The sequence below is a fragment of the Atractosteus spatula genome, chromosome 3 (assembly GCF_055471065.1).
Source record: "Atractosteus spatula isolate fAtrSpa1 chromosome 3, fAtrSpa1.hap1, whole genome shotgun sequence".
NCBI lineage: Eukaryota > Metazoa > Chordata > Actinopteri > Semionotiformes > Lepisosteidae > Atractosteus > Atractosteus spatula.
The window spans coordinates 6,527,452-6,541,914 of record NC_142708.1 but is presented as its reverse complement, the minus strand read 5'-3'; the positions used below and the strand labels follow the sequence as shown (position 1 = coordinate 6,541,914).

The following is a 14,463-nucleotide window of genomic DNA, read 5'->3' as shown; positions in this document are numbered from 1 at the left end:
CAGGAGTCCCCAGAGCCAGAGAGGAAGCTATGTGTACGAGCACTGTGTGACTACCAGGCAGGTCAGTCCATGGCGCACACACACACAGAGAAATACACCTGCCTGTGTATCCGATTGTCCGAACTCTGTGCCAGCTCGGCTGTAGTGTAGTTGAAAGTGTGCGCGGATTAGAGTCCAGCCTGGCTAGGGATTGCCACATGAGCTTGTTGGCTCACACTTCACACTCCAGGCGGTGAGCCTCCATCCAGCACGCTGTTTCAGGAGTACGAAGGGGGTGGTTTATCAGTCAGCCCCAGGGAGAAACATCAGACCTGGGCAGGACCTTCGGGTGTCGGAATAGACAAGCAGCTTAGCAACTTGCGATGCAGAAACACTCCAGGAAGACTCGCAGGGGGGTTATGGGAGGTGTTGTTCATGCGGGGAGACCTGTATCAGCCAGCTTCTCTACAGCATACAGTATGTGAACTTGAGCGCCCAGGCAGGAAGCACATAGTAACAGCTGCTGACTGGTATTGGGAATCACTAGGGACATGGTTATTTTTACCTGGTGAACAACGGAAGATGGATTTGACTGTGCGGACCAGGGGCAGGGCTTGGGTGGGTTTGGGGGACTGGCAACGTCCTCCCTGAGCTCACTTCAGCGGCCAGCTAGCAGTGAGGAATCTGGAGACAGGTGCCATCTGCTCTGGCGTCAAGCAGAGAGCCACGGGAACTGCAGTCCTCACTGATTTTAAACAGCCAAAATCATTTCCAAAGGTTTTGGTTTGTAAGGGTGAAACAGGGCTCCCCCTCTCACTCAGAATTGTCTTTCATTCCTGATCATGTGTTGGCGATTCTTTTAATTAAACTCAGAGGCTCTTGCAAGGCACTTGCAGATCTTGCCACTGTTGTTGGCATCAAGAGTGTGAAACGAGACCAGTCATCTGACCAAACATCTCCCGTTCCGAAACTGTCCAGCAGATGGCAGCCTCCTGCTGTTTCTGAACAGTTGAAACTGCTCTTCCTTTGATTTTGCGTTCGGTATTGGCATTCCGGGAATTTAGCAACCGTTTAGATCATTCGTCGCTTTTTAATCATTTAAGAGTGGGAATCTTTTTTTTTAATTTCAGTCGTCGATCAACTAAGAAAAGCAGAACACGCTAAGTGAAAATCCCCCATCAAAAATCTACATAATTGGTAAAATAAGAAGCGGAATAAACTCAGAATGCCGTTTCATTTTTTTTTCTCCTAATTCCTAAGACTTCAGGCAAAGTAGTGATTTTTCATCTGAGCAGAAGAAACCATGAGCCCGTGTCCTATACTCTCAAAGGGCACAGTGGGCTTGAGGCTTCTTCTCTGGCATGTTGGGGGTTAATAAAGACATCGTGACGTGTAAAGGCAGAGAGGGAGTGAAAGGTAAAGACAGAGAAATGCATGTAAATAAGGAATCGTTACTCAAAACTTTTATTTGCCTTCTCTTATTACGTTGAAAGAATAGAGCAGCCCTGTTCTAATAACAAAGTGTTTGTACAGTGATATTCAACTCATGAGACCATCCTGATGCGTTCAGGAAGTATTAGCAAAACAACATCACAAGGTGCACATGCACCCTAGTTCGGCGTATCAAATTAGAATTCGACTGCCAGCGATTATTAATCAAGATTGTGATAATGAGGTTTTTACGATAACTAGGCGCTCAGCATTGTGTTCATTCCTGATCAGCTCGCTCATTCTTCACCACAAACAAACGCAGGACTCATCACAAATTTCACACCCAATCACTCTGATTTTGCGTCTGCTGAGGGAGGTGTTGCTGGTATTATTTTTAATATAGCCACTCCTGTTTGTGGTCACATAACACAGCGCACCTGTCACGCTGCTGCTAATCTGATCTACAGTCTTTTGAACTTCCATCAAACCTCAACACCAACTGCTGAAGCACTTTTTAAAACTTTCTGAAACCGTAGCACACCACAGCTAAAGAGTGCTTTCCAAAATAGAGAATAAAGATCGCTGTAAAGAATTCAAGGAAGCAATATTGTGGGGCTGAAAAGTCGGTATGTACACTGTGTGGAAGACATCAAAAGGACAGTGTCAAATCTGGTGCAGAGCAAGATAAGCTTGAGGATCATAGAAGACCGCCAGCCTTATTAATTTAAGAAAGGTTTTGAGAGAAGGCCCTTTGCACTGATGTACTTGAGCAGTTGTTAGCAGCTTATTTGACAGTAGGGTATGAATCAGGCCTTTTTAATTGCTTCCAGAACATGATAAGCAATTTGTTTCACAGCATTAAAAGGACAAGGACAACTTGTCAGTCTTAGTTCTTCACTGGATCCTAGAGTACTGTTGAACATAACTATTACAGCCAAACTGGAATGGGAATTGAGCTCAGTACCCTTGGGTTGTGATGCAGCATCGCGGGGAGCTTGCTCACACAGAGGGACAAATTAGTCACTGCTTAATCTGGGCAGCATGTCTTGGCACTGTGGCAGGATGCCGGAGCAGCTAAAAACTCACAAAGCCTTGGTTAGAACATGCAAATTCCACACACACAGGCACCCCAATCTGAAATGGAGCCCAATTGTGATGCAGCAGAGCCAACCACCATGCCACCTAACTACTGTACCTAATGTATCTCCTCAGCTCTTTGTCCTGTGTAAACCCATTACATATTCCTATGCTGCAAGCATTGTACTTAATTTTTACCCCAGTGCCACATGGCACTTTAATCCGCAAGGCAGAACATTGTGTAACATCTCACAAGAGTGCTGCTTGCTTAAGGAACTGAGCTGCTGTCATGTAGGTGGGGATCATGTTAAATCTCAATACCATCTCAGAGAGCTATTTTACGAGGCATCCCAGAAATGTGTTATATAACACCTTGGTTTAACTGCAGGTGTGCAAGGAAGTTGTGCAGCTCTTGTACAGTGCTGACAGCAGTATCTCTGACACAGAGTAGGAGTCTGAAAAAGGACTTGCCTACTTTATTATATTTCAGGACCCTCTTTTTGCCTGGAATAGAGACAGGTTACAAAAATATGTTTATTTACAACAAGCCTGCTGGTGTTCTGAATTGTTAATTTTCTATGCTCTGTCAATAATATACAAGTATGTCTTTGGAATGTAAGGTGAAACACATGCAAACACAGGGAGAACATACAAACTCCACACGCCTGGGTCTCAGAGCCGGTGCCAGATTTCCCATGAGGCACTGTAGGCACACTACCTAGGGCCTACGAAAAGTTCATAAGCTACGAAGCAGGGAAACACTAGTGACTAACGAAAGACGAGCTGAAACAACACGCTTGCGGTCGACTCCATCAATCACGTGATTTAGCATTAGAGGAGTTTAAAGTGCATCATGTCAGTCGACGTCACTCAATTGGCGTTCACCCCTCTTCTTGCACATTTCAGAGTGCCTGGGGCCTAGGGACACCAAAATCCGGCCCTGCTTAGAGCTGGGAGGCAGCAATGCTAGCCGCTGTGCCACCAGACCTTCCCACATTCAATGTATCATTGTGTTCAGTGCCTTCATTTGAGCACAATATTTCAGCTCAGTTCCAGTTTCTGTGGTGTAATTTCCTCATGTCAATAAACTAATTTTCTTGGCTTGATATGCTTAGATGATCTTGCACAACAGCTACTGGAATGTGCACTGAGGTAAACAGCTGCTCCAGCAGAGGGTCCCCACAGGGTCCTAAACACCACCTGGTATCTGGTCCCTGTACTAGTGCTGGGATAGAAGCAGGTCCTGGTGTTACAGCTGCCCCTGCCCTGCGCTGTGCTGTAGCTGTGGAAGTAAGACTTCCACAAGGTGGGGGTCAGCAGGAACTGCTGTGTCCAGAATGCCAATAAGTGGCTTCATCTCGGTGCAGTGCAGTGTGCCGTACGTTTCTAAAAAACAAGAACAGCTAAAGTGCATTTCTGCTTGGAAGGATACTCAAACTCGGTGAGAGCCGGGCAGGGTCTGTATTTTGAAGGCTACAGTGACTGAATTACCGTAGACGCTGGAGATTTTGGGTTATAAATAACTGGAACTGTCCTGTCCACCTTCTCTAGAACCACAATTACCCCCACTCTGACACATTGCAGCTCGCTATTTTAATCTGAAAAATCTGGAAAAAAAAAGAACCATTTATCTGTCACTCAAAGGGTTTTAATGAAGATTATGTCTGAAAGGTGCCGTGCGGTCTCTGCCCATCCCTGTCAAATCACACAGGGCCTTTGTTTCTGGGCCGCGCTAAACGGCCCGCGAGACAGTTTTGTCTCCTTCACATTCATGACCGAGTGAGAGGTGTGATGTGACCCAGACGGCAGGGTTCAGGTTACTGTGCCTGTCTGTCACACCACCCGACGGCACCCACAGCTCAGCCTAGTGTCTGTGGCTCATCAGTGCATAGGCTGGGATTTGCATGACAAATCACTGCAGCGTTCAGCTTACCAACTGCATTTTAAACCAAGATAAAGCCGCACGGAGGCATTGGGCTGTGTGGAGCACTGCGTAAGGCTCTGGGCTTGTGAGTGGAAGGTTGTGGGTTCGAATTACACCTGCATTGCTGCTGTTATAGCCTTATTTTACCTGAATAGTAGAACATCCTGCTGTATAAATGGATGCAAACATTAGATCAATTAAATAAATATGCAGTGCTGTGAGCAGGCTGAGTTGTGCTTAAAGAGGCCAGTGAGACCCAGCGTATTGGTGAAACAGTAGGTTGGTCTGTCTTGGGGGAGCTTCACCATTGCAGCCCATTAAATGTTACATTTCTTAAGCCTGCTTCACGTCACTGGAGCATTGTCAGAAAGTCATTTTGGCCCATTTGTTCCGTCTTCAAACGTCCTCATTAATTATGTCAGTAAGCAATGAATGAATAAATGGGTTGATTGATTTATCATTTCTTGCCTTTATATAGCAACTTGTATGTCAATTCCTGGTACCACCTTCAGAAGAAGCAGGGTTACGTTGGTTCAGTCAGTGAAATAATGAGCTCGGTTACGTGACCAACCGAGGATGAGTTGAAGAGGAGTTTAGAGTTTGATCTGTGTTTGTAACTGCTGTTCGTTTGCGAGGGAGTGGCTGGGCCACACCGGGCTCTGCTCTCACCCTCTCTCTCTGCCTCTGTGTGTCACCCTCGCAGAAGACGACTCCGAGCTGTCCCTGGAGCCCGGCGAGATCATCAGCGCCGTGGAGACGGTGGACCAGGCCTGGTGGAGAGGCTGCAGCAAAGATGGCCGCCAGGGCCTCTTCCCCGCTAAATACGTGGAGCCGCTCTAGGGTGGACGCACTCAAAGACTCCCTTAGGGACCGGAAGTGCGCCTCACAGCCTCGCAATCCGGGAGTACTGAGGGCTGCAGATACGCCGCAGTGCTGCCACCACAGCAACGAACAGTAGAGCACAGAACGCCTTTAGATAAACGTGCCTCAGATCGCTGGAGTCAACTTCAGTGCGCGTGTCTCAAGACAGCAAGTACACAGATACAGGACACTTCAGCATCAGGACCCGTGTAAAATGGTGCCTTACCGTGCAGGATTATACCAGTTCTTCAGGCAGACAGGTGATTCTCATTCACTTTACTGTGATGAAGATCCAGATCGTGGCGGGAGGCTGCAGGTCTCCCATACTCCTGTGAGGGGGCTGCACCAGGGCTGTCTTCCCTCCCGGTACCCTCCCTCCCCATCAGCAGCAAAAACAGCTCCTTGTCTACAGGCCATCTTTGACTTACAGTTTCGCCAGCTGATAGCCCTTTCTTCGCTTGATTTTTGGGGTGCATTCTTGGTGCTAGGAGATGTATTACCTTGCGTTGCATGCAGCTATAGCTGTGATGTACAAGTCAGGCAAAGTTAAGTTACAATCACCTTGGCATAAAGGTGATTATCACAACAGCAATCTGCAATATTATAACTGTAGTGCCTAGAAGAGAAGCACGTGTTTTGGAGTCTATTGGGCAGATATTTTCTCCCTGTCTAGGCCAATGCTGGGTTCATGTTTTGAACGAGAGGGCTGAAAATTTGAACCGGTGAAGTGCATTAACTTGATTTCTATCACTGGCTGCAACAAATCTGCGTTACCAGGTTAGTCTTTTTAGAGCTGCGCTTTGGAACCTCTGTAAGTGCAAAACCTTGGTGTCATCGAAGACATTAAGCTGGTTTGCATGCAGGTATTAACCATATCCTCAATATTGCCCCAACACTCAATGGCTATTTGATAAATCAGAGACACAGTAAATAATCTAGAACTAGAATGTGTGCCTTACAGTATTGAAGCTGCAGCATTAATACTTGGACAGTAGCGACATTATCTCCAACCCAGCATCCCCACTGATTTGACAGGACAACCGACAGGTATTGTGTGGTACAGTCTAGTAATCTTCGTATGCTGATGTGGTGAAGATGTCTGTGAATACACAGACTGTAAATGTTGCTTTTTTGCAGTTATTTATAGACAAAACCCTTGGTCTCTCCCCCGGGATGCTGAAAGGCCAAACACTCTGAGTTGATCCCAAATCAGGTCATCATCAGCTGACTGAGGCTCAAACACAACAGCAACAAAACCCTGTCTCTGAATACTCCTTGCACTTTGGGTGACAGAATTCACAGTTTGCACTCTTATTAAGCTGTGCTCTGAAATAGCTGCCCTGGAGGGTGTGTTGAAAGTCGTATACCAAATTATCGATCTTAAAACTGAAAACAGCAGGACTGCAAACTGTCTGGTAGCTTCCCGGTACAGATCTGTATATTTCTGCAATGCATAAATGTAGAACGTCGCAGTTCTGTTTCTTTAGCAATCGTTGTATCGAATGACTGGGCTCTTGTTATTTTACAATTATGGTATTTTTACTCGACATATAGATGATTAATTTACATTTTTGCTCAACATTTCTTGCCTTCTCCGTAGGCGAAAGCAGGACTGCTGTTTGTGAATTTGAGAGGTCTCCTTAGTAACAGGGTGTTTGCAGAGGAAACCTTGAGGTAGAATACAAGGAAACCTCATATACCCACTCACACACAGAGCGTGTGCCAGTCCTGCACTGAGGCAGGCTTTTCGACAGGCCCTCACAGAGCCTCTTTTAAACAGACAGAGATAGAGAATACGGTCTGGTGGCCTGCAGTCAGCAGAGAGAAGCAGCTTGATGGTGAAACAGCTGGTCGAGGTGTTTGCAGTTAGAGGGATCACATCAGCAGGACAATACATGTACTAGCTGGGTGAACCTGCCTTGTTGGGGGTTTAGGGCGCGTGCCTGGAGGCAGTAAGGGGTTGCACTTTCCTGCAGCAAGGAAAAGGATGCTTCAGTTCGTCCTGCGGAAATTATTGAACACATTGCCAGCCAACCATCATAAAACACAGCAGACCTCAAGGGAGTTGGAACCACATTCATTAGCTGTGGGTTTTTCTTATCTGATACAATAAAACATCTGCTTCCCATATTGTGCTTTTAAACATTGATTAATAAAGGTATTGTAATCAATCACTTTCATCCCCTTTGGTAATGGCAATTGTGCGCCCTGGAAGACCTAAAGTTATTTAGGCAGCCATGTGTTTCTATAGCATCCTATAACTTGTGCTGCAGCACACTTCAGGAAAAGGGCTTGTAGTTGTTAATGTAGCACACAATAATGTGGGTAAGCAAATTCTTTATGCCTGGGTTAGGTATTTCCCTATTATTCTGTTGTATATTCAGCATCTGTTAAGAAATGTTATGAAACTAGTTTAATTGCACACATTTGCAATTCCCTTTCCATTGAAGTTGGGCATGCAAATTCAGGCAGGTCTTGTCAATAGAACCAGGATACTCTTGTGCTTTGTGTGGGTCGTATTTACTCTGGCTTCAGGCTACCTTGATCTGGCAGCTGCTGCAGTCATCCCATTATTTCTATTCCATAATTTCTAAAGGCTCTTACTTTATAGTCATGTACTGTATTTATCTATTATATTCTATGAGATACATTAATCCTGCTTGTCTAGATCAGGAGCTCCCAGTCCTCTCCTGTAGGACCATTCACCCACTGGTTTGATTCCCTGCCCAGCTCTCAGTTGCACACAGTGGACTTGCTAACAGGAGTGATTTCAACTGTTCGGCCGTTTTTAGCTCTTTAACAGTTGCTTATGAACGAATCGATCTCATAAGTAGAAACAAAATCCCAAACAGGTGAGCTGCCAATATTCCAATCAAGCAACTCGTTAGTTCTCATCGGACTAGCACGTTGCTTGATTAAGGCTTCAGTGAGCTAATCAAGCCCAGCTGTGATGAAAAGCAGCATGGGTGTGCTCCTCTAGGAGCAGGATTGGGAATCCCTGTCTAAGAGGGTTGCAGTAAACTCTGTACGACTGTCAAAGGTCTTGCAACCTGGCCTGTTTCAAGAGCCTTTGAGCTGGAGGCTGGTTTTGTGCTTTGTCTTCGGCCTCCCTTCTTGAGCAGTCTGTTGGGTTGATCCATGACCTGCCCAGGCTGTGAACACCACTGCTGTCCCAGCACATTTAACCTGGTGCTGCAGGAAGAGTTTCTGCAGTCGTCTTCTTTGACTGTTTCACCCCTGTTCTGAGCCATTCTGACCTCATCTGGAATTTTCAATTCTGGTTATTTCCATATTGTTTTTTTTTCTTTCTAAAATTTCTCAAACATTTTTGTTATCCAATATAACAGCGGGCTTCGTTTCCTGAGTCGCTTGCTGTGGTGTGAAGATGAGGGAGTGCTGAGCAACAGTCAGTGCACTGTCTGCACACGAGCCACCCTCCTCTTCCCAGTTATCTTTGTCACTAAAAGGCACCGTGATTCGTAAGCTCCACACATTATCCGATAATGGTCCGGCTTTAAAAATTGTTACAATTGATCCAGATGGTTTTAAAATTCCAGATAAGTAAGTAAATTGAGAAGATTTTAAGATGTCAGTTTGATATGTCCAGGCACATTTCATTGAAGCTCAGCTCCTTTTATCTGGAAGTTAAAACAATTGGCAAGCACAAAAACAAAAGTTGAACTATTCAAATTTTTCTCTTTATTAATTTAATCTAGGCTGCAGTAAATACCATCACAAAATACCGCATTGCTTTTTATTAAAAACTAATAAAATACGAGACACAAATACCACATTTCAACCTATGCAAATAGTTATAATAATGTTAAATATATTTCATTTAGAGTATTAGTCTATGGTAATACAGTGTACTCTTCAGAATTAAATACAGAGTTGGGAACACAATATTCTGTTATAGAGCATTAGTAAGTGTCAATACAGTGTACTTTTCAGAACTGAATACGGGGGGGTAACAGTATTTCATGTAGAGTTTTTTCCAATAGTAATACATTGTATTCTACTGAATTAAATGCAGGGTGGGTAATATGGAGTATTAAGCAATAGTAATAAGATGTACCTTTCAGAATTAAATTCAGGGAGGGTAACAAAATTCCATATAGAGTATTAGTCTATGGTAATACAGTGTACTCTACAGAATTAATTACAGGACAGGTAACACAATGTTTCACAAATAGACCAGTGCAAGACATCAGAGTGGGTGGGATAAGAGAAAGGACTGAGCACTGGAAGTCAGATAAGGTCACACCCGGGTCAAAAAGAGTACCTCACACCTTCTGTGGGATAGAGAAACACAAATGCCGAGTGGTAGGAGAAAGGTGGGTTAAAGGAAAGGCAGAAAGAAAAGCTGCACCTTCGGTTTAATTTTGGACACTAGAGGAGGGAGTCTCTAACAGAGACTGACCGGGTGGGGTGACGGGCCAGAGCTCGACTCTAACGACCTCTCTTTTCGTGGTCACTGTGCAGAACCAAGGGGCCCACAGTGGAACTCGCAGTAATATCTGACGTCTTTGTTCTTCCCAGGGCAGTACAGACCTACTCAGAGTGTAGTAGTTCAGGTGGGAGCTGCGTCAGCATGCGTAGTCTGCAAAGGAACAAGTCATAGGTTTATTCCAAGCTGGAAAGAGAAGAAAGAGAACACAACGTTTCGGCCGTGGAGCCTTCTTCAGGTGTGAGCTCACACTTCAGGTGTGTGCTTCTTCAGGCTACATGGCCGAAATGTTGTTTTCTTTCTTCTCTTTTCAGCAGGGAATAAACCTTTTACTTGTCACCATACTCAGAGTGTGGCTGCTGCTGTCATAAAGCACCTTGTTCCACTTTTGCTCCTGTGCTACAGAAAGGTCTGCTCTTCTGTAATCCAGGTAGCCTGCTGTATCGCTCAGTTATTACTGCTTACAGTATACATACAGAAATCATCACAGTTATCTAGGAAAAACTCAAATAGCATTTTAGAGTACGTGGACTTTCAAATACGGAAAAGGAATCATTTACAGGGAGCAATAGTTATGTTTTGTTTTAGCTTTTATTTTATCTGTACTTAGGACAAAAGATATCAGCTGGAGAGATGACCAGTTTTCCTGACGATGGTAGCGGCTATCTACAAAATGAATAGTTTGAAAAATAAAAATATAGGAAAGCAGCACAGTGACCTGGCACAGAGCAGAGGTAATATACAGTATTCTAAATCATTAAGAAATTAAACTTATACTGTATATGCTTTTTTTCCTGAGATAAGTCCGCAACATGGATGAATTAGAAATCATCATCTTCGCATTGATGAATTTGAGACAATAAAGAATTCTGTACATTGGGTTTTTACATCATCATCATCTTGTTTTTGCAATAGCCCTTGTAAAATTAAACATGGATCAATAGTCCCTGCCATGAGAGTCTCAATTATTTTCCATGTTTTACATTCGTTTTAACCCCATTAAGATATCTTTTAGCACAAAATAAAATTCCCCCCAACATCTCATCACATAGCCCTTTTAGTTCCTGCACTAACTCCACATCTGCCCTGTAGTGTTAAATTAGGAAACGCCCACAGTGACTGTAGTATTCTGTACACTGTAGACACAGGGGACTCGTCCCAAAGAGGCAGGGGCACTGGGGTTTGTGCATGAATTCGTAGGATTATGGTCCCAAGACAAAGCAGACTTCCAGTGCTCACAGAGCATGCTGCTTTTCAACAAACATACAACTTCAAGTCACGGATGTCTGGAAATGTCTGGCTCATTAGGTGCTTTGTGGGTTTTTTGATTTCTGTTTAAAATATTTGACTGGGAGAGATTGTTTTTTAGGTATTGCTATTGTTAAGCATCCTGATCCAAGGAGAGCAGCTCTGGGATCCCACACACCCGCTGGGTTTCATTCCAGCTGAACTTCCTACTGAACTAAATCCTTAATTGAACTGACTGTTCGATTATCTAATTACTTCAGTTATTTAATTGTTTGATTGAGACCTTTGCAAGCTTTTTTTTTTCCTCACAAAAGCTGGAGTCCTTACGTTACGTATGAAACATCACTGTCAGAAGGTGATCTACATGTTTAGGAATGGAAGAAAATGAAAGAGTTTCAATTATTCATTTTGTTAGGTCAATTAAAGATTCAGTTATGTAACTTAGAGGTCACTTGAAAATAAACCAGCACAGGACTCCTGTCAGTCCTAAGAACCAGGGACTCAGTTAGCAATCTAGTTAGACATTTTGCTAAAGATATTTCTTTTAGCTGTAAAAGTCCAGCTGATATCTATGACCCCACAAAGAAATGGTACAAAGCAAGAAAAGGTCAGTGCCATTCTCCTACCACCAGCTATACTCCTGTCACTTACTTAATGTGACCTAGGGGCATCTTCTGTTACAGTCTTCAGATTGGAGTTAAGAGATCTTTAAAGATGAGACAGTCACGGCTATGAGGAAACATACATCTATTCTGCTCAGTATCAGCCTGAAGTCAACCAGCTTTGTTTACTACTGTGAGTGCAGTAATATGAATTTCTTTAACATGCAACTCAGTGACTACAGTATGTGCAGAGGTCTGCTCGACACTAACCAAGCTGAGAAATGACTGTCCGAGCGGTCTTTGTCGTAGTGTCCCAGCCCAGTCTGTGTCTGAGTGGTATTTGAGAAGTTACTAATGTTAGAGAAGTGATTCATGAGTGTTCTTCATAAGGAAAGAACACCCAATCAAATTGAGCATTTAAACTACAAGATGCAAATTAGGAGTCTGGGACACATTAAATCCTTCGCTTTGCTGACTAGAGATTTCTGTAAGGGTGTTTCAGTTGCAGTGTAACGGTGTCTTCTACTGAGTACAGCTTCAGGACACCTCTGAGCCCCCAGCATCAGCAAGCACCTCAAACCCCCTGGTTGTTTGAGTGGGATTTATGCTACTAACCAGGTACCATACATTCAGAAAAGGCACCGGTAACGCTGTTCATTTTAATTAGACCAATCACAGTGATAACCTGACCAAGGTTTTTAAGCCAATTGTGGGTTTGGCTTTATACAGCATCTATTCTTCAGCTGACGTATCCCAAAGCACATACAGTAATACAGACCTCCAGCTGAACTAGGAGCGGTACACTGGAGTACAGTATCTGGGGCAGGGCACAGATTCTTTCCCTAATAAAACCGCCTTCTGATTGACTACAGTATGAGGGCTCTGGGATCTTTAATGTGCACGTTATGGACTAGGCAGGAGCAAAGTCTCACTTGAAGAACAAATATTTTTGTGAAATGTAGATAGTGTGGAAATAATTTCAGGGGTTTCCTGAATCTGTCGCTCTTGCCTCAGAGGAAACACAGCGTAATGTATTTCTTTTCCATAAGAACAACTTACCCAGAGATGTGAAATCTGTCTAATGGAGATACCATTTCAGTCGCTGACATTGCAGTCAGTTATTGGCCCTTGGGCCAGTGGTTCTCTGTCTGGCCCCTGGGAGATCCCTGTGTCTGCTGGTTTGTTGCTCCAGCTGGGTTCTTCATCACAGATGAATCGTTTTTTGAAGTTCGGTTTGAGTCTTTTCTTTTAATTCTCTTCTTGCTCGTTTTGCAAGATCAGCTGGGTATCGGCCCTCTCTGGCATCGACGGTGTCATTCCCCTCTGTGGCAGTGTTTTACAACCTCATCACCAGTGATGAGCTTTGCGGTCGGAAGATAAGCCTGGGGAACAAATTCTCAATTAGCGCGTTGAGGGACAGCATGGCGTTTTGCATGCCGAGGCTGTTGGAAATACGGTACTCGAGCTGCAGTATTTTTTAATAGCAGGGAGTGCAGAACAAAAGCCTGAACGAGTGAGAAAATCACTTGCAGCCATTAGCTCTGGTGATTAAGAGCCCAGACAAAGTGATAACCGTCAGACACAGGACTGAGACGGAGGACCTCTGTCCTCAGGCACTGCTCACTTGAATGCCTGGGACTGTTTTCAGACAATTTTATTTTCATCCGTTTTTTTTTTGTTCTTTTCACCTTCTTACTCTGATGTGGACTATAGCCTGTCCTGTCCATAGAGAGAAGTAGAATGTATTACTTAGTATATACAGTATGTACCCTAATTTTAAGCACACTTAGCTGTTGCCCTGGGTGATGTTATCTGCCGTTGCCTTTCACTTTGTTGAGTTTTTTTCTTTGAAAAAAAAAAGTTGCTTTTTAAAAATATATATATTTTTAATGATTGTTTGAAAGTATTTACTGCACTGAGCTGGTTGCAGTCATATTATGCGAGCTGCGTGGATGCTTCAAACCTCTATGTGGGTCACTTTGTGTTTTCTGCATTTTGAATGTTCAGTAAAAGCTTTTATTGGTGAACCTCTGAAGACCCGTTGGCTTCAATCACTTTCCTCCTTTGCCTTCAGGAATGAACATCTGTGTAGTCTGTTCTATCCACAATAACTTTGATTGACCCCCCTGTACATGACGAATTAATCATTTTTGTTTTAAGTTTGGCCCCTACTTGAATGATGTGAGGCAGCCATGATAAGGAGAACAGGAGATTATTATCTTAATAAGTTAGAAATAATGAATAATTATCAATTAATATTAATTAATTAATAATTATCTTAATTATTATTCATTATCCAAAGAGTGGTTGGAGCATGGAACGAGCTGCCCGGCCATGTTGTTAAAGGGGATCTGCCGTCCCAATTTCTCAGACCGGTAATTAAATCTCGTGAACAAAACAAGTTTATTGACATTCTAGAAAAATTTGACACATTTTGAATTAAGCACAAAACCTTGAACTTTGTGAAAGTCCTGTAAGTCACCTTGTTGTCACAAACTCGCATTCAAGTTCCCAACGCATTGTGAATTGTGATGCGGCCCTTCCTGCTCACTAGTCCCCGTAATGGCCGATGTAACGCGATGTACGAGAGAATAAGCACAGGTTGTGCAGCAGACGCTTCACCACAGAAATTACTGCAATCCAATGCAGCTACAAGTAAGTAGTATTTGTCGGCAAAACCGTCTCGAAATTGAGTGCAATAATTCTATTGCATTAAAAGAGATGTCTTTGTAGCGGAGCTAGTTTGGGCACGGTGACGTCATCGCCCTCCCTGCGCGTAGCAGGGACCTCAGCCGCCCGGGCTGGGGGAGGTCTCCTTTGGCTCACTCGGCTGGTTCCCTGTTGTGTTACGCCAGAGAGCCGGGTTCGCGCCCAGGTGTAGGTAGAGCGGCGAG

General features: G+C 43.9%; 1 protein-coding gene across 1 annotated transcript in view; it reads left to right on the top strand.

Moving 5' to 3' along the window:
* LOC148837310 (uncharacterized) overlaps positions 1–13,601 on the top strand; it is a 58,774-nt gene extending 45,173 nt beyond the window's left edge. Inside the window, exons 15-16 of the mRNA XM_088910320.1 lie at positions 4–61; positions 5,115–13,601. Of these exons, the coding sequence (XP_088766446.1) occupies positions 4–61; positions 5,115–5,251 (195 nt within the window). The 3' untranslated portion in view covers positions 5,252–13,601. The remainder of the gene's footprint in view (positions 1–3; positions 62–5,114) is intronic.
* The last annotated feature ends 862 nt before the right edge of the window (positions 13,602–14,463 follow it).